Source organism: Tamandua tetradactyla, chromosome 3 (genome assembly GCF_023851605.1).
Source record: "Tamandua tetradactyla isolate mTamTet1 chromosome 3, mTamTet1.pri, whole genome shotgun sequence".
Classification (NCBI taxonomy): Eukaryota; Metazoa; Chordata; class Mammalia; order Pilosa; family Myrmecophagidae; genus Tamandua; species Tamandua tetradactyla.
This window is the reverse complement of record NC_135329.1, coordinates 176,963,646-176,984,628: the sequence shown is the minus strand read 5'-3', so window position 1 is coordinate 176,984,628 and position 20,983 is coordinate 176,963,646. Positions and strand designations below refer to the sequence as shown.

Here is a 20,983-nt window from a genome sequence, read left to right as displayed (position 1 = left end):
CACATACTGGGCAGGATAAGAAAAACAGAGCCCACAGACTTCACAGGAAAGTCTTTCAACCTGCTGGGTCTCACCCTCAGGGAAAACTGATGCAGGTGACTCCTGACAGAAGGACAGTTTGGTCTGGGAGAATCTGGCTGGGGTCTATAATACCTAAGTAGACCTTCCTAAGGGGGGAAAAAAGGCACCATACAGGCAGGGCAAGAAACAAGAAAACAACTCAAAAATTCTGATATGTTAAACAAAACCTAAGCTAGAGGTCCAGAATAAGCTGAACTGAATGTCAAAGAACAGAGAGACAACAAAGTCATCCAGCAAGAAAATCCTAGGTAAAAAGGGAAAGCAATCTCCAAAATAAACTAATTAAGGTAATTAAATGCCTAGACACCAGCAAAAAATAACATCACACTAGGAAAATTGAAGTTATGGCCTAGTGAAAGGAACAAACCAACAATTCAAATGAGATATGGGAGTTGAAACAAATAATTCAGAATGTTCGAACAGACATGGGAAACCTCATCAAAAATCAAAACAGTGAATTGAGGGAGGATATAAAGAAGGCAAGGAATGAACAAAAAGAAGAAATCAAAAGTCTGAAAAAACAAATCACTGAACTTATGGAAATGAAAGGTAGAGTAGAAGAGATGAAAAAAACAATGGAAACCTACAATGTCAGATTTCAAGAGGCAGAAGATAGGATTAGTGAACTGGAGGATGGGACATCTGAAATATGATAAGCCAAAGAAAATAAAGGGAAAAGAATTGAAAAATATGAGCAGAGACTCAGGGAACTGAATGACAACATGAAGTGCACAAATATATGTGTTGTGGGTGTCCCAGAAGAAGAGAAGGGAAAAGGAAGAGAAAAACTAATGGAGGAAATTAACACTGAAAATTTCCCAACTCTTACGAAAGACTTAAAATTATAGATCCAGGAAATGCAGTGTACCCCAAACAGAATTGATCCAAACAGACGTACTCCAAGACACTAATCAGAATGTCAGAGGTCAAAGGGAAAGAGAGAATCTTGAAAGCAGCAAGAGAAAAGCAATCCATCACATACAAGGAAGCCCACTAAGACTATGTGTAGATTTCTCACAGCAGAAACCACGGAGGCGAGAAGACAGTGGGATGATATATTTAAGATACTAAAAGAGAAAAACTGCCAACCAAAAATTCTATATCCAGCAAAATTATCCTTCAAAAATGAGGGAGAATTTAAAACATTTTCAGGCAAAGCTACAGTGGTCAAAACAGCATGGGTACTGGCATAAAGACAGATATACTGACCAATGAAATCGAATATAGTGCTCAGATATAGACCGTCTCATCTATGGACAACCGACTTTGATAAGGCAGTCAAGCCAACTCACCTGGGACAGAACATTCTTGTCAGTAAATGGTGCCTAGAGAATTGGATATCACATGCAAAAGTATGAAAGAGGATCCACATCTCATACCCTGTACAAAAATTAACTCAAAAATGGATCAAAGACCTAAACATCAAAGACTTAAGACCATAAAACTGTTAGAAGAAAATGGAGGTACATATCTTATAAATTTTATTACAGGAGGCAGTTTCCTAGACCTTTCACCCAATGCACAAGCACTGAAGAAAGAAATGGGAACTCCTCAAAATTAAACACTTTTGTGCATCAAAGAACTTTGTCAAGAAAGTAAAAAGTCTACACAATGGGAGACAATATTTGGAAACGACATATCAGATAAAGGTCTAGTATCCAGAATATATAAAGAGGTTGTCCAACTCAACAATAAAAAGACAGACAACCCAATTACAAAATGCGCAAAAGACTTTGTTCGAACAGACACTTCTCAGATAAGGAAATACAAATGGCCAAAAGGCACATGCAAAGATGCTCAACTTCCCTGGCTATTAGGGAAATGCAAATCAAAACCACAATAAGATATCTCACACCCACCAGAATGGCCATTATCAATCAAACAAAAAACGACAAGTGCTAGAGAGGATGTGGAGAAAGAGGCACTTATCTACTATTGGTGGGAATGTCAAATGGTACAATGGCTGTGGACCGTAGTTTGGCAGTTCCTCAGGAAGCTAAGTATAGAATTGTCATATAATCCGGCAATACCATTGTTAGATATCTACTCAGAGGACATGACAGCAAAGACACAAACGGACATTTGCACACCAGTGTTTATAGCAGCGTTATTTACAAATGCCAAGAGATGGAATCAGCCCAAATGTCCATCAACAGATGAGTGGCTAAACAAGCTGTTGTATATACATACGATGGAATATTATGCAGCTGTTAAGATAGAATAAAGTTATGAAGTATGTAACAACATGGATGGACCTTACGGACATTATGCTGAGTGAGATTAGCCAGAAACGAAAGGACAAATACTGTATGGTCTGATATGAACTAACATTAATGAACGAACATAGGTAATTTCAGTTAAGAACAGAAGTCATCAGTAGATAGAAATAGGGTAGATATTGGGTAATTGGAGCAGAAGGGATACAAATTGTGAAATGGGACTGACTGTAAAAACTCAGAAATGGATAGCACAATACTACCTTAACTGTAATACAATAATGTTAGTACAGTGAATGAAGCTGAATGTGAGAATGATAGAGGGAGGAGGGCTGGGGGCACAAGTGAGATCAGAAGGAAAGATAGACAACAAAGATTGAGATGGTATAATCTAGGAACGTATAGAGTGTATAATGATAGTGATGAAATGTACAAATTTAAAAATGTTTTGCATGAAGAAGAACAAAGGAATGTCATTAATGCAGGGTGTTGAAAACCGATGGTAATTAATATTTTAAAACTTTAACTTATGTGTGAGACTAAAGCGAAACATGTTTATTTGGTACAAAATTTATATTTTGACTAGTGCATTTCCTAATATAATGTATGTGGACAGCTTAATTCAACACCATATGTACATGAAACCTTGAATAGGGCATGAGATTTTGTAGGTTTGTCCAGAGTGATGCCTTGATATATCCCAGAAGGATTTGAACAGTGAATAAAAAAGTATTTGCAAAGTTCCCTTGGGGCAATGGTAAGAAAGTGGGAAACTTCAACTTCCCCAAGAGGAAAATTCTCACAAGCAGTGGGGACAACCAACACAATAGGCTGAGCCACCAATCTTGAGGTTTGTTCATAAGAAACTTACCTCTGCAAAGAATAGGCTAAGCCTACTTAAAATTAGGCCTAAAAGTCACCCCTAAGAGCACCTCTTTGCTCAGATGTGGCTTCTCTCTCTCAGCCAACACAAAAAGCAAACTCACCGCCCTCCCCCATCTCTACGTGGGACATGACTCCCAGACATGTGCACCTTTCTGGCAACGTGGGACAGAAATCCTAGAATGAGCTGGGACTCAGCACCAAGGGACTGAGAAAACCTTCTTGACCGAAAAAGGGAAGAGAGAAATGAGACAAAATAAAGTGTCCATGGCTGAGAGATTTCAAACCGAGTAGAGAGGTTATCCTGGCGGTTATTCTTATGCATTAAACAGATAACATCTTTTTAGTTAAGGCATAACAGAGAAGCTGGAGGGAACTGCCTGAAAATGTAGAGCTGCGTTCCAGTAGCAATGTTTCTTGAAGATGACTGCATAATGATATAGCTTTTGCAATGCTACTGTGTGATTGTGAAAATCTTGTGTCTGATGCTTCTTTTATCTACCTTATGGACAGGTGAGTAAAACACGGATTAAAAATAAATAAATAATAGGGGAAACAAATGTTAAATTTAGTAGATTGAAATGCCAGTGATCAATGAAAGGGAGGGGTAAAGGGTATGGTATGTATGAATCTTCTTGTTTTGTTTTTATATCTTTTTCTAGCAACTAGAGCCACTAGTTTGGTTATGTAATGTAAAAACTGCCTTACAACATACAGAAGTTAATTCCTTCTTAATAATAAAGTGATATTTAACTTATTAATAAAAGTAGATCAGAAAAGGCACCAGTTGTTTCTATAAGTGGATTCCCAACAGAGTTCACTACTTTCATTCATTTACACAAAACATTTATTGTAAATCTAGGGATTTGACAATGAACAAGAATTGGCTTCCAGGGAGCACACTGGGATGACGGTGCAAGAGGAATCCGAGAACTTTAAATTCTTATGTAATAGGGCATTCTCCCAATTTATCATCTGCTATTTTAAGCAATATATAGAAGCTAAGTAAGGAAATTCAGATATATTTTTAGGTATCAGTTTTGTCATCTGGGTATTATAATACTATCTGTATCAAATGATTATTAAGGATTAAATAAGTTAATTGTGAAATGCTGAGAACAGTATCTGACAATTATATGATATATATATGAATGATATATGTATCTTAGCTATTAATAGCAAAAACCTGCTTCATATTTGTGCAAAGTCTGGGCTTGCTCATTTAGAAACAGTTTTAGAAGAACCAGTCAGAAATATCCCAATTAGATTAAAAAGGCTATATGCAAAAAAAAAGAATGCAAAAGAAGCCACTTGTAACCAAAGTTGCAATATTTTAAAATTCCACGTGAGGGTGTCTATATCACAGTCTTTATGAGTAATGCCTTCTAGCTAATGCCTTCTTCTTCTAGCTAGTGCCTTCTAGCTAATGCAGTGCATAGCTAAACATAATCTTGGGACTTAACCAAAATTCTATCCATATTTAACTTCAAGGCAGTGATGAACACATCTATTTAAGAAATCTCCATAGCATAGTTGCGCTATGCAACTATGGGGGGAGGGGGCTATTCTTGGGTCCTCCCTCCACCAAGGCCCTTTGTTAAGTCCAGATGACATTAACAGTTTCCCTAAGAGAATCATACTCTTTTCCTATTGTGGCTGATGAACAAAATATTTGGATCTGTCAAATTCTTGCCTAATTTTAAGCCACCAAGGAGTGATGATACCACCAAGAATCTGAGTGGTGATGAGAAGTTAAACTACTGAAAAATGGATGAAATTGGCTTTATACTTGGTCCTCTGTTATTCATTTTAACATTCACTGTATTTCTGTTGTTCCAACCTGAGGACTAGCTGAAGAGATATGAATCATCCAATCCTTATTCTTTGAAGACCATGCTCCCTTTAAAAGACTCTTACGTTACTCTGTAGGTTTTTTTAAAAAATAATACTGAATATGTGTTTTTTTACAACTAAAAATGTATACCCCCTGAAGAACTTTATTACTTCCCCAACCCTACCCCGCCCATCATGATCAACTGTGAATCTTGGCTAATTTCAACTTTAACCTTGAATTAAAATTTTCAGAGCCGTGTACTCAACCACATTACCTTAGTCCCATGTAGAAAACTTTTTACTGAATTGTGCTTCAGCATTATGCTGTGGTTTCCACGGGGAGATCACCTTAACACTTCTCACCTCTCATCAATGGAGGGTGGGGGGGAACAGCCCTAAGGTGAAAAAAGCTAACTCAATGTTGTCTCAGTGGTAGTGACGAATTTGATTTAGATCACTTCAATTCAGTTCCAACAAAAATACATCATTGACAACATTGAATAAGGTTAACTCAGGCAACTGAAGCAAACAATCCTTTATTAAGGAATACAAATTACTAATATTAAAAAAAAAAAAAAAACTCCCAGTCTTTGACTTTACCTGCTAATGCTTCTGCTGTATCTTGAAATTTCTCAAAATGTTTTAGCTTTACTCTGCAAAAAAAAAAGTCAGATCAAGATGACAGTAAGATGCACCAGGCTATGACCTTCCACAAAAGCTTTGAACATAACAGACAGAAACATTTTTCTAAAATCTCCAAACAAGTGAAAGGATTTTTATAACAGTGGCTGCTTTAGACCATTTAAAAATATTATGATTTCCTGGTGACCTGGCTGGCCCCATCCTACTCTTACTGTACAGAGCTGTCCATTGCTCCCAGTACAGATCCTAGGTCCCAATTCTGGAGAGAGTCATCAGTGTGCACATACTGGGAGCATTTGTCTGGTGGTAACTTGAGCGAGGGACACGCCATCCCAGAACTTGCCCTGTATGTATAAGGTGGCTCATCAAGCTCTCCTACAGAACACTGTGGGACAGCAGTCAACCTGTGTTGCCAGGGGCACCGGAATGCTGGCTGTAGGACAGACATCCAGCACAGTGCCCAGGCCTGTGAAGAAACTTTTCCTAGGAAAAAAGAAAATCAGAGTATTCAATCAGGGGAAATTCCTAGGGGTATGGGCACATGCACACCAGAAAGGATCAGGGAGGCCCTTATGCTTTGGTCTGGAACTGTTCTTCAAACTCATGATATGGATAAGCTCTGAAGGAGTGCACTTATACTGGTCAATCTGCAAAGACTGGATAAGGTATGTTTTCTTTTTTTCCCCCCTTTAACTGCTGGCAATCAAGGAAAGCTCTGACATAACATTAGCTAGACAGAAACTTGAGGAACAGATGCCTCAGAGTCTAGATTCCAGTGATAACACCTTAAAATATCAAAATGTACAGATATCACCCAAAGATTAAAAAACATACAAAGAAACAGGAGAAAAATAATTAGAAACCAACAATGAGGTGACGCAGCCTTGAGACATACTACACAAAGACTTTAAAAATAGTCCTAACTATGATCAAAGAGCTAAAGGAAAACATGGACAAAGAACTAAAGGAAACTAGGAAAATGACAGACAAACATAAAGATTAACAGAGACAGAAATTATAAGAAAGAACCAAACTGTGTTCAAGACCATAGTAAAGGAAATAAAAAATTCCTTCAGGTGGTGGTGGTGGTGATGGTGTTTAAACAGCAGATTGAAGCTGGCAGAAGAGTAGATGAATCTGAAGAAAACATCAGTGAAATCACCCAGTCTGAGGACAGGAAAGAAGAAAAGAGGCTGCAGAACCTGTGGGTCACCATCAAGCATACAAATATACATATTGTGGGAGTCCAGAGGAAGAAAAAGAGCAGTGGGCACAGAGAACACTCAAAGAAATAAGAGCTGAGAACTGCCCAAATTTAAAGAAAGCTGTGCATATAGACATAAAAAAAATTCAATGAACTCCAGTTGGATAAACCCAAACAGACCCACATTGTGTCACATTGTAATCAAACTGTGAAATGCCAAAAATAGAGAATTCTGAAAGATCTAGAGAGAAGCAATGTGTCACTTATCAGTCAATAAGTCATAGTGGTGAGAAACCCTGTGAATGGAACAATTGTGCTAAGACATTTGGAAGTAATTCAGTCCTTAATCAACATCGGAGAATGCATACTGGTGAAAAACCCTATATATGTAAGGATTGTGGAAAGAATTTCTGTAGCAGCTTAAAACTCATAGAACATCAGAGGAGTCACACAGGTGAGAAACCCTATATATACGGCATGTGGAATGGCCTCTTGTAACAGTTTCTTACTCACAGAATGTCAGAGAATTCACACAGGTGAAAAAAAACCGTATGTTACATCTGTAAAGAATGTAGGAAGACTTTTAATTTTTTTTTTTTTTGGCATGGGCAGGCTCCGGGAATCAAACCCAGGTCGGGTCTCCAGCATGGCAGGCGAGAATTCTGCCACTGCGCCACCGTTGCACTGCCCAAATGTGGGAAGACTTTTTATCAACCCTCAGGCCTTAGTCAACATCGGGGAATTCACAGTGATGACAAACCACATGACACATAAGGAATGTGGAAACACCTTTCATTGTTCTTCAGACCTTTCTCAACACCAGAGAATTCCTAACAGTGAGAAACTACAGATGCAAGGAATGTGGGAAGAGTTTAGTATATAGTTCAAATCTTACTCAACATAGAAAAGATCGTGTTGGGAAGAAACTATAAAATAATTTATAAAATTATTTATAAAATAATTATAAATATTTATAAAAATAATCTGTGGAGCAGGCAATGGTGGCTCAGTGGCAGAGTTCTCGCCCACCATGCCATAGACTGGGATTGGTTTTGGGGTGCCTGCCTATGTAAAAAAAACCAAACCAAACAAACAAAAATCCATCAGGCATGGATTTCAGTTCATTTTAGCTAGGATTTCATTTTGGTGAGATAGCCCATAATTAATATAAAGACAGTTTTGTCATGCACAGTTTAAACTGCCTAAGAATATAATAAATGTATGAAGAGCCAAAACAAATAAATAAATAAAAATAAGCATGAAGTTCTCACCAGAAAACATGGAGGCAAGAAGGCAGTGGCATGCAGTATTTAAAAATGCCAAAAGCAAAAAATTGCCAACCAAGAATTCTATATCCAGAATTCATCCAAGGATGAATCAAGACATTTCCAGATAAACTAAGGAAGTTTATCATCACTAGACCAGCCCTACAAGAGATGCTAAGGAGTTTTACAAATTGAAAGAAAAGGATTAATAGACAAGAGGCAACAGAATAAAGTGACACGAAAAAATAAAGACCTTCACTGAGGATAATGACCTGACTAAATATAAATGCCTATACCACTGTATTTTATTTGTAAGCCCACTTTTTACTTACTATAGGATATAAAAGGAAATACATAAAGTGTAGTAACAAATAAATGGAGCTTCAGAAATCCTTTCCACAAAGATGGAATCAAAAGCAGAGAAGGAAGCCACTGCCTCTCCAAAAACCAAAGTCAAAGCAAAGGCTATGAAAGCCAAGAAGAATGAAAGGCATCCACAACCACACACACACACAAAAGATCATGGCACTTCACACATATTTCACCAGCCCAAGACGCTGTGTCTCAGAAGACAACCCAATTATCCTAGGAAGAAACAAGCTTGATTTACTATGACATCACCAAGCCCCCTGTGATCAATGATCAGCCATGAAGAAGACTGAAGACAATACACCTATGTTCACTGAATGTCAAGGCCAACAAGCATCAAATCAAACAGGCTGTGAAGAAGCTTTACGACATTGACATGGCCAAGGTCAACACTCTGATCAGGTCTGATGGAGAGAAAAAGGCATGTGCTCGACTGGTTCCTGTCTATGACACTTAGGATGTTGGCAACAAAACTGGGATCATCTAAACTGAGTCCAGCTGGTGAATTCTAAATACAAGTTTCTTTTTACTATAATCAAACAAACAAACAAAAAACAATGGTTGGATTCATAATATGAAAATATAACTTATGACAAAAACAACACAAAGATGGTGGGACAGAGGTGTATAGGAAGAACATATTTTATGCATGTTGTTGAAGCTATTAAATTGGTATTCAAAGTAAATGAGACTGCTACAAATTGAGGATGTTAAATTTAAGCCCTGTGTTAACTACAAAAATAAAAACATTAGAAAAGATGCAACTTATAGAGACAGAAGGTAGAGTGCAGGTTACTGGGGTGGAGGACAGGGGCTATGGGGAAGTTAATGCAAAACAAATGTAGAGTTTCTGTTTGGGATGAAGGGGAAGTGAGTAATGTAAGGTGGTGAGGAAAATGCAACATGAATATTACACAATCCCACACTGATGGTAGGCTTGGAAGGGGTTAGGATGGGAAGATTTAGGTTGAAAGAAAAAAAGGAAAGAAAAACTCAAGAGATGACAATTAAATGCAATACACGATACTGGATGGGATCTAAGAATGAAGCGAAAAGGGTCAAAAGCACATTAATGGGACATAAGAAAAACTGGAATATAAAATATTATGTTCAAGGAGTTATGTGTGCAATCTGCTCTCAAATGTTCAGTAAACAGAATAATACAGCAGAAGCGGCCTTATATTAAAACCTGTGGATCTGGATATTTGAGTGGGAATGGAGGGGGAGGGGGTGACATGGGGTTTGTATTACTTTGCTATTGCCTTACAAGTTTGAAGTTATTTAAAAATAAAAAATTTTAAATATTTTTGATGTTATGGGGGTACACTGATGCTGCAAAAGCCATGTAAGACACAAACCTGGGAAGGAGGTGTTAGATGGTTTCTAAAGCACACACCAATAAAAGAAATGTGCCTGTTACTGCGCATCAAGGTGAAAAGTTAGCTATTCTTTGGTGAGAAAGAGGGAAAACTCAACTTTTTCAAGTGGAGAATTCTTGATATTCTCACAAGCAGTGGGGACAACCAACACAACAGGCTGAGCCACCAATCCTGGGGTTTGTTCATAAGAACCTTACCCCTGCAAAGGATAAGCTAAATTTACTTAAAATTAAGCCTAAGAGTCACCCCCAAGAGAACCTCTTTAGTTGCTCAGATGTGGCCTCTCTCTCAGCCAACACGAAAAGCAAACTCACTGCCCTCCCCATCTCTACATGGGACATGACTCCCAGGCATGTGGACCGTCCTGGCAACATAGGACAGAAATCCTAGAATGAGCTGGGACTCAGCACCAAGGGACTGAGAAAATCTTCTCGACTGAAAGGGAGAAGAGAGAAATGAGACAAAATAAAGTGTCAAAGGCTGAGAGATTTCAAACAGAGTCCAGGTTATCCTGGAGGTTATTCTTATGCATTAAATAGATATCACCTTTAGTTAAGGCATAACAGAGAGGCTGGAGGGAAATGCCTGAAAATGCAGAGCCGTGTTCCAGTAGCCATGTTTCTTGAAGATGACTGTATAATGATACAGCTTTCTCAATGTGACTGAGTGATTGTGAAAATCTTGTGTCTGATGCTTCTTTTATCTACCGTATGGATAGATGAGTAAAACATAAGGATTAAAAATAAACAACGGGGAAGCAAATGTCAAAATAAATTTAGTAGATTGATATGCTAGTGATCAATGACAGGGTATGCATGAATTTTTTTCTGTTTTCTTTTTATTTCTTTTTCTGAATTGATGCAAATGTTCTGAGAAATGATCATGATGAATATACAACTATGTGACAAAAAAAGAATGTTCATATTGTATGTCGGTTTTATTAATAAAAAATTTTAAAAATGAAGATAAGATATAATCTAAATATGAAAATGGAAAAAAGCTATCCTTCATAAAATGACTCGTTTTCTAAATATTGGGCTATGATGTTTACATTAGTACTTGAATGTTGTAAACTTTGAAGGAAACTTAGGCTAACAGCAAAGAAAAGAAGTATACTACCACATCTAAACCACAACAAAGATACTAGAATTTAAAGACTGGGCATACCTTTCTACTATACAGAATAGAATAGTCCAGAAAAAAGTGCTAGTTCCTTTCAGGTCGGAAATCTCATCATGTTCATTTGCCCATCCAGTACATGTGCCATTAAAAAATAAATAGTGCCTTCCCTAGCTCCTCCGCGCTACCAAGTCTGGTCCCACCTACTCTTTGCTCCCTTTGACCTTTAGACTTCTTTTAGCTGATTTGAAGACCAGGAAGTGGGTAATTCTCGAGGCCGGCTACTGACAGACGGTAGCTTGAGTGGGACAGTCGCCAGGGATGGCGGAGCGTCAGGATGGAGCGGTTGTCTGGGCTGCTCTCCCGGACGCTGAACAGAGACCTATGGCTCTCCGGCCTTTCTGAGCCAGGAACTGCCCGGCGGCCCGGGATCATGGAGGAGAAAGCACTAGAGGTTTATGATTTGATTCGAACTATCCGAGACCCAGAGAAGCCCAATACTTTAGAAGAACTGGAAGTGGTAACGGAAAGTTGCGTAGAAGTTCAGGAGATAAATGAAGAAGACTATCTGGTTATTATCAGGTTCACACCAACAGTACCTCATTGCTCTTTGGTGACTCTTATTGGTCTATGCTTAAGAGTAAAACTTCAGTGATGTTTACCATTTAAACATAAGTTGGAAATCTACATTTCTGAAGGAACCACTCAACAGAAGAGGACATCAACAAGCAGATAAATGACAAAGAACGAGTGGCAGCTGCAATGGAGAACCCCAACTTACGGGAAATCATAGAACAATGTGTCCTTGAACCTGATTGATAGCTGTTTTAAGAGATACTGAACTGTAATTATTTGATATATTTGTTTAAACTCTTTGTAAAATGTAAAAGACTTCATGTGTAATAACTAGATGATTTGTACCTCAAAGCATTTTTTAAAGGATTATTTCCGAGCAAGATTTAATTATAAGGTAGTATTCAGTGTACAGCATTCTCAGAACTTGTAACACTTAAGTGTTCAGACAGAGGAATATTTTCTCGTTATTATGTGTAAAATGAGTAGCTATTTTTCTAATGCCCATTCTGATACAACTACTTTTCATGTCAAATATCTACTGTGCCCAAATGTTTCCAATTTAAATCATTACTCTGTAAAATAAAAATAAAACAGAGGTGATTCTTGTAATGATTCACGTGAGAACATTTTCACTGTCCTATGAATTTCACTGTGAATGTAGACTCCTAAAGATATTTCCAAAGCTTTAATTTTGCTGATCTGAGAATCCAAATGGACACTTAAGAGATCATCAGGCATAAGCCCTGCCTTCCTTCAAAGAGAGTCCTGAAAAAAGAGGAACAGATGAGAAACAGATGTGGAGTGCGCCATTGAACATTTTGCCCAAATTTGAAGAGCAAGAAGTCTCCCAAAGAAGTTTTGATTAAACCAATTTAAATGTAAAATAAATAAATAAATAAATAGCTTATTCTCAGCTCTAATTTCTGTTTCCTTATTGTATCTCTCTTCTCTTCCAAACACTTACATGCAAGATTTTATAATATGATTTTATATTAAAACAATCATTACATAGTTAATTCACTGTTGTCTCAGTGGTAGTGACGAATATGTGAGTTAGATCACTTAGATTCAGTTCCAACAATACATCATTGACAACACTGAATCAGGTTAAGTCAGCCAACTGAAGCAAATGACTCCTTAAGAAAGAAAAATATTATTTCAATGTGCCTTAGTAATATACCTCAAATAAAGTTTGTTTTTTTGGCTCTGAGAATCTTAAGGTTCCTTAAGATACATACTTGACAATGCAAAGACTTAAGGAAAAAGTAATTATTTCATCTTATTCTACCCTGTCCTAACCCCAATTTCACCCTCCATACTCATGTAAATGCATATATTGATGTACGACACTGTAAAAATGAAATTACATTATGTAAATTACTGTGGAACTTTTGGTTTTCTCAGTACATCATGGACCAACAAGAAATGTAAAAATGTACATTTTTTCAATCATTCCAGTGCTGATGGAAAACTAGATTGCTTCAAATTTGGGGTCTGTGCCACCAGAAATACAGCAACCATCTCTGTATTTTGTTTCTCTAATTGCGTAGTATGTTGTTCCTCTGAGGCTGATAAGTTTAAGTAGTCTCCTTCTATTCCTCAGAGTTTTTATTAGCAAAAGCAGATGAATTATCAAATACCCTTTTGGTATCCACAGATACAATTGCATAAAGATCCCTCCAAATCCACAGATATCACAACAATCAATTAAGTTCTTCTTAGGACTACATTCACAAAACAGGCTATTTGACAAAGTGATTCACAGAGTGAAATAACCATCTTTCTCTAAATCTTGAGGAAGAGCCAATTCTCCTTCCTGAAGCCGAGTCCCAAAGTTTTATTTTATTTACCTTGGCATTCAGAGATCTTGGGGAACTCAGGTGTATCTTTCTAAGCCTTACTAGCTATTACATTGCTTCACTAGTTATTTTATCACTCCAGAGGCAGTTGTGAGTAGAAGTCATAAAGAATGAATAAGCTATGAATAAGTTCAAACACATCTGAATATCACTAAGAGAAATTAAAAGTTGAACTAATCATAACCAGTGTTCCATGTCTTTGACAATTATTACTCTTAACAGAAATTCACACTTTATTCAAAATCAATTTGTGCTTTCAAATACCTTACATAATAATAATTTGGGGATGCCACCCAATCTAAAATGCAATGTGTGCAAGTTAGCTGTAATGTCCTATGTTTCAAATAAAACATCTGTAATAATCCTGTAATAATCAGGATCACATTGATATGGGCTTTTTTTTTTTCCTATATCTGGTTTTGAACCAGATTTGAAAGCAAAAATTAATTACAAATATAACATTATACAAATCAGACAAAAGTATGTTAAAAAATTAACTGCTAAATTTTGTTTCAAGATTACTTACATCTTATTTGCTTTTTCTGGCGTTTCAAATTCTTTCCACAGACTATCAACCTCTTGAAGTTTCTTCTCATTCAGAACCTGCAATAAATATTTGAATACATTTATTTAAATGGTACAGAATAGACATACAAAACTACACTACTCAAGTACAACTGCAGGTGCTAAATGAGGGTAGTAGAAGCTAATTCTCTCTTTGAAATGAAATAATGAACCAGTTTTTTCTTTATCCAGCATAAATTTTTGGTCAAATTAGTGATTCAAGACACCCATACAAGTCAAATGGAATTCAGATCCAGTTAGGATCTTTTTGATAACCTATTTTTAAGGAGCACCTAGCCTTTCACAATCATCTACAACGTATAACATTCATAGAACATCATCAAAAGACTACCTAATTTGCCCACGTTCAACAGAACACACCCTGTTATTTACTGCTATGATCATCAGCACATGAAATTATTATGGAGTTTACTAAAACTAAAACACCATCAATTATGAGACCTTGATGTAAGAAACTGCAAAACGGAAAAAAAAACAGGCACTTAAACCTATGAAACACTGTCACTAACCTTTAGATACATATTCTTCAAGACTCTTTTTTAAGTCTATGCAACATGTTATTTATTCATACTTTCAGGAATGATACTATATACTTAGCATATCATGGACTTAGCATAAGTTCTCGGTATTGTACTAAATGCATGTACTACCATTTGTACTTTCTGACAATTTTTTTCTTATTACAATACTTTAGAAAACACCTATGAATACATATTACATTTCCATAGGACATATTCCTGGAAGTGGAGTTAATGGATCATATATGACATACATATTTTACTTTGACAGATGCCTCCAAATTGCCCTCAACATATTCGGTAAGTTTCACCTTAAACAGTGAATAAAAGTTCTTATTTCCCCACACCTTGCCAATACTCTATATGATGAAAGTCAACTTCGCACATATAGGATAGGGTTTATCAATCCCAAAATGCACCTTCTTTCCTCTCCACATTTAACACCCCTGAAATTGGGAGTCTTAGAAATGATGACAGGTCAATTTAATTGACACTGTAATATAATGGAGTCTAAAATTTGATGAAATATAGTATGCATAGATACTATGCATGTATTTTTATGAAAAGATCCAATGATAAATTAAAAACTACATCTCCTGATAACATCAATTATTCGTATTAATACCATCACAGAACATTCACACAGTAAAATTTATTGCCTAGTTATAACCTGGCATAGATTTTTGGGATAAAATTCAAAGAAATATGAGACTGTAAGATGCATACCAGCTTTAATTTATGTCAGATGAGTGTACAAGATAATTTTAAGGATTTATTGTGTTTAAATGTAACCTCACATACAACTGAATTAGATTTATTTCCAGAACCTGCAAAGTTGGCCAGAATAAACCAAACCGGAAAAAATACCAAGGATCACATGAATGGAGCAGTAAATGATTGCAAAGCATGGTGGTGACATTAAAAATTATATAAACAAAGATTAGACACAAAAACTACAATATTATTCCATTTACATAAAACTTCCAGAGAAGACGCAACTACACAGACAGAAAGCTTATCATTGGTTTCCTACAGCTCAGACCGACTTGCAAATGAGCGGGAGGTTAACTTTTTGGGATGTGTTCTAAAACTCAATTGTGGAAATTCTTTTGCAGTTATACAAAATGTACTAAAACATACCGAGCTGTACATTTATAAAGGGTATATTATATATATTTATGTAAATTATACCTCACAGAAGCTGGAAAAAATAAATTGCTCAGTAATCATTTATCATATGAACATCTGGTATACACACCAAAAATCTCTTCCTCTAAATCTTGGGGAAACGAACACACAATGCCATGCTACATAGCACTGTTCAATGTGGCCATCTAAAGTGAAAAACTTAAAAAATTCTTCTCAGTCACACTAGCCACATTTAAAGTGCTCAACAGCCACATCTGGATAGTGACTATCCCATTGGACACCTCAGCTTTTACAAAAGGTTTGTGATGAATAAGACTAAAGGATGTCTTTAGATTTAAGCTGTGTGCCTTGTAACATGAGACCCAGATTAAATCTTTGTAATATTCTAGAAATAACCATAATTTTCTTTAATACAATTTATAATTAATTTCTATATATAGATATACATGTATGTGTATACTTGGTCAGTCTGTGTATACTGGGGAGTGATACAGAATGTAAATCTTACTGAGTGAAGGTTAAAAATGTTTGAAGAAATGTTTAAAGCATTCTCATGAAATCATAAATTTTATCAACCAAAATAAATGTATAACTTAGTAATGTGAAAGAAATCATGAAAGGGAGCTAGTAACCTTGTACAGTGGACACTGAAATATAACATCTCAAAAATTTAAAACAAGTACTCTGTATCCACGAAAGCAACAACTCCTTTCCCCCTTTCCCTGGTAATCGCTAATCTATTCTATCTCTAGGAATATCCACACACCAGAAGTACTTATATGCATTTTGGTTTTTTTTTGCATGGGCAGTCACCTGGAATCGAACCCAGGTCTCTGGCATGGCAGGCGAGAACTCTGCCTGCTGAGGCACCATGGCCCGCCCTGTTTATATATGCTTTTTAAGTTTATACTTAAGTGGTTTTTAGTGTATTCACAAAGATTTGCAACCATCACCATGAATCCCAGAACACTCTGCATGTTTGCTTTTATTCAGTCAAGTAATAAGTGCTATGAATTTCAAATAATTTTATGCAAAACAGTATTTCAACATACTTGAACCTGACTAGTTATTTCTCTAACACCTAGTTACACAAATTAAAATTTTAAAAATTTTGCACCATAACTGGAGGTATGTAACACTGAAAACTGTGACAGATTATTCGATTTCCTTTTTGGTACAGCACAGTCTTCATTAATAGAAATCAAATGAAATTATCTTATGGCATTAAGTCCAGAAGCCATACTATTAATTTATACACCAATTTCTTCCTGCCTTTGGAGACAACTAGTTGACTATGCAGTTGCTCCTCTTAGCAACTTAGGACAGTATACATAAAAATAGTTTAAGAAGAAATTAATCGCCATGCAACGACTCAAAATTGGACAGATCACTTTGAGTGAGCATATTCAGAACTGTATTTAAAAATTTAGAAAAGATTTCAAAAACCCAGGGATAAACAAAATAGACATGTTCTGGGGGCTCTAACAGGAATAAAGTTCATAAAATAACTAGCAATGCAATTACAAATATTCTAATGAGTGAAATAACAGGTAAAGTTATCTTTTGATTTTGTATTTTATTGGCTTCCTTACAAATAATAAGTATTTGATGCAACAAGAGCAAACAGAAGTATACTTTCAAATGTCAGAAGTGAAACTTAAACTTTCTGCATCCTTCAAAAAAACAAATAGAAAGGGTTAAGTCATGACTAGAAACACATCACGTGTATTTAATCTAAAACTCTGCTTTATTTCAGCATATATAAATCTAAAAAACATGTGCAAGCTTTGGGGTCGGTTGATACATTAGCAGAGGCCAGAAGAGCGCCTGGCACTTCGATGATACTCTACCTCATCCTTCCTTATACATTAATAGTATTCTATTTACCAAGTATTACATTGTTCAATCAGTCCTATGCTGATGAACTTGTAAATTAATTCCAAATTTTCCCTATTAAAACAATCCACTGAGGGCGGGCCACGGTGGCTCAGCAGGCAGAGTTCTCGCCTGCTAGGCCGGAGACCCGGGTTCGATTCCCGATGCCTGCCCATGCAAACAAACAAACAAACAAACAAACAAAACAATCCACTGATATTACCAGCCCAGATTTCTCCCATAAAGCTCCAAACTTAACTGCCCGATCTATGACAACTGAACTTCTACATCTAACAGGCATCGCAAACTTCACAGAGCTAACGTTCCAACTTTTTAGTATCCCCCTTCCGCTTAAGAACAAATAACAAAAGAACACTTTGTTTCTTTCAACCTTTCTCATCTCGGTAAATGGATTACGCACCCACTTATTTAAACCAAAAACCCACACAACCTATCGGTCAATCCTATCAGTTCCATATTCAAAGTTTCTCTCGATAGTTGTTTCCCTCAACATCAAGCTTAATCCAAACCATTTCATTTTGTCTATATTAATGCAAAAACGTCCCCGCTGCTTTTCTTGTCCTCCTGTATTCTATTCTCTAGACAGCAAAGTAATTTTATTAAAAGGTTATTTATCTTATTAAAAGATAAATTAGACCGGATCATTCCTGTACTTAAAACCTTTCAATGATGCCTCGAAAACACTCAATAAAATCCTAATTTTTATCAAAATCTCCAAAGGTCTGAGAATACGGATTCTGCCCACCTCTCCAATCTGACCAAATTCTAAAACAGAACAGGGAGCCCCAAACGGTGGGACCACGTGCCCACTGAAACATGCGTTTTCCTAGACTTAACCCTTTCCCTTCCTTCCAGACATAAAAGATACCCAAGTAAATCGGAGTAGTCTCTTCTTCTCCTAGCTCTTTCTCTTCCTTAGCCTGTTCAACACCGACATTCCCCCCACTTCCCCAATGGTTCAATCTTCCACCTACCTTAAAGATGGCGTAGCCAACGGACGTTTCAAACAGCACCAACATGGTGAGGCCGGGTCAGGGTGCAGCGCGGCCAGCCACGAGCTCTGATACCAGCGGGAAATTCCCAAATGTGTAACCCACCAAAGGCCCGCAGGGCCGCAACTGGCACAGAATACCACACGCCACCACGCAGAAACTCAGAACACGATGCCTAAAAGACCCACAATCGGCAGCATACAGCACACTTAAGCACGCTTCTTCTCTAAGGTTTCTGGGATCTCTACATCACTTCCGACAGGTGACGTTTACGTACGTGTAGCCTGTCGTTACTTCCGGAATTTTCCCGCCGTAGGGAGGGCGGGGGGCGGAGAGGGGAAGTCGCGAATATCGCGAGAGTTTTGAGGGCTTGACCTGAGTTTTTACGCGGCGGGGCGGAAATCCGAAAAGTTTTTCTGGGGTTTTTGGGTTGTTGTTTCCTAAATTCAGCAAAATGATATATTTTACTTTGAGACAAATGAGAAGCCATCTATCTGTCCGGGTCATCTGGAATTTGGGAAATGCTAGCTAATGCTTTACTCCTGTAAATGCTTTACTCCCTTACCTTGAATGAAGGCCTCAGAATGACAGTCACTGTCACTGTTATCTATGAGGGCTCTTGGCCTTTCTCTTCTGTTTGGCCAAACTGATTTTCAGCACGCTTTCTTTCAAATACACATAGGCCTCTCCCTATTTTTGCTGCATTTGTAAAAATTACCCTAGGTCATGAATTGAAGACTTGTCTCCTCATCTAGTGTAAATTGCTGTTCAGGAACTTTCACTCTCAGTGACTGCACTTAACCCAGTTCTTCCATAACTCTGACTTCCAACGGGAGTAAAATTTCCTTTCTCACTTCTCCGGCCTTAGATGCAGATTGCCTGTAAGCTTTGAACGGTAACCTGCTAAAGGTTACAGAGCAACTATTTAGGTGATGAGGTGATGTGATTTTCTCCAGCAACTCTTCAATCTGGGAAGAAGAGAAAAGAAAATCTTGGTTTGAATAGTAGAAAAGATGAAAGAGGGAGAAAGCCAAAAAACAGGTTGATTATAGTCATAGGATCCAATGTGGTCAGAGAATCAAAAGAAAACAAAATGGCTACACGGAGAGTTGGGGTAAAGTAGGATAATGCATGAGGTGGAAGCAGAGTCTTTATAATGTGGCTCACCTTCATAATACGTTTTTGTCTACTCTCCACAAACAAAGTGCCATTTTCTATGGAGTCTGTATCTTACACTGCTTGTATCTCTACAAGGACTCAAATTCTGTTTATCACAAGTCCTGTTAAGTAATTATTAAACAGTTAATTAAAGAGTGTCTGCAGGAAGTAAAATTATTTTCCTTGCAGCTAAAGCCTTTCATCTTTTACCCAAAGAGAAATGAAATCACTTATTCAAATGGCAAACCTCTTTACCATGGCATCTCTGTTGTCCTTGCACTTTACCATTTACATAATCAGCTCAGAATGATGCATCAGTCAGGGGTCCAGAGCTGACTATGATTTTGGATCTTGGCCAAATACAATAATCGTCTGGAAATTTCCTACTGCAAGGAAAAGCAAGAGACTCAATACTTGGCTAATATACCAGGTCAAGGGGAAAAGCACAAAGCAGTATGGGGAGAAAAATAGGGGAGAATATAAATAACCAGAGGGTCTTATATTTTTAGGAATGACTTAACAGGATGAAATCACAGAGATCAGAAACATGCTTCTCCCATTATTCTTCCGCCCTAAATGCCACCCCTGACCCAACTAGAATAAAAGTTCCATGAAAACTTACTGATGGATGGCCAGCACTAGGCTATGTCCGTTACATGATATGGGCTTTATAAGTATGAATAATGAATGAGTAAATAAGTGAATGAATGAATGATGGGATTAAAGTATTTTGAAGTACTAGTAGAGACCCCAGACCCCCTTTGAGACCTACTGAAGTTAGCGAAAAGGTTTTTATTTTGCTTAGAGACCATTCAGGTGCCTAGTAACGCATCGGGAAGGGAATAATCTGGATGGTGAACACCTTTCCTCTATTAACAAATATTAAACTGTCTACTCTGTGCTAGCCATTCTTTATGTTATTTTAATACAATTTTGTTGATACACAATTACTTACCATGTATCATCCAAAGTGTACAGTGATTCACAGTATCATCATATAGCTGTTCATTCATTATCACAATTGACTTTTTTTCTTTTTTTTTGTGAAAAATAACATATATACAAAAAAGAAATAAATTTCAAAGCACACTGCAACAATTAGTTGTAGAACAGATTTCAAAGTTTGGTATGGGTTGCAATTCCACAATTTTAAGTTTTGACCACTAGCTGCTCCAAGACACAGGAGACTAAAAGAAACATCAATATAATAATTTAGCAATCGTACTCATTTGTTAAACCCTATCTTCTTTATATAACTCC

At 37.0% G+C, this 20,983-nt stretch overlaps 1 protein-coding gene, 2 non-coding genes and 1 pseudogene across 7 annotated transcripts in view; 1 reads left to right on the top strand and 3 right to left on the bottom strand.

The window, feature by feature from the left end:
- Positions 1-18,829, bottom strand: part of NOP58 (NOP58 ribonucleoprotein) — a 43,130-nt gene extending 24,301 nt beyond the window's left edge. The window contains exons 1-3 of one of the 5 annotated variants that reach the window (XM_077154732.1): positions 18,548-18,829; positions 13,952-14,028; positions 5,613-5,665 (exon numbers count right to left, since the gene is read on the bottom strand). In XM_077154732.1, coding sequence (XP_077010847.1) covers positions 5,613-5,665; positions 13,952-14,028; positions 18,548-18,592 — 175 coding nt within the window. In that variant the 5' untranslated portion in view covers positions 18,593-18,829. The other 4 variants (XM_077154733.1, XM_077154734.1, XM_077154736.1 and 1 more) reach the window with 4 other exon arrangements.
- On the bottom strand, positions 5,427-5,513 carry LOC143678593 (small nucleolar RNA SNORD70). Its single transcript, XR_013173373.1, has one exon. It is a non-coding gene; the product is annotated as a small nucleolar RNA SNORD70 (small nucleolar RNA).
- LOC143677980 (cytosolic iron-sulfur assembly component 2A pseudogene) lies at positions 11,163-12,178 on the top strand (annotated as a pseudogene).
- On the bottom strand, positions 12,583-12,668 carry LOC143678594 (small nucleolar RNA SNORD70). Its single transcript, XR_013173374.1, has one exon. It is a non-coding gene; the product is annotated as a small nucleolar RNA SNORD70 (small nucleolar RNA).
- Positions 18,830-20,983: the final 2,154 nt, after the last annotated feature.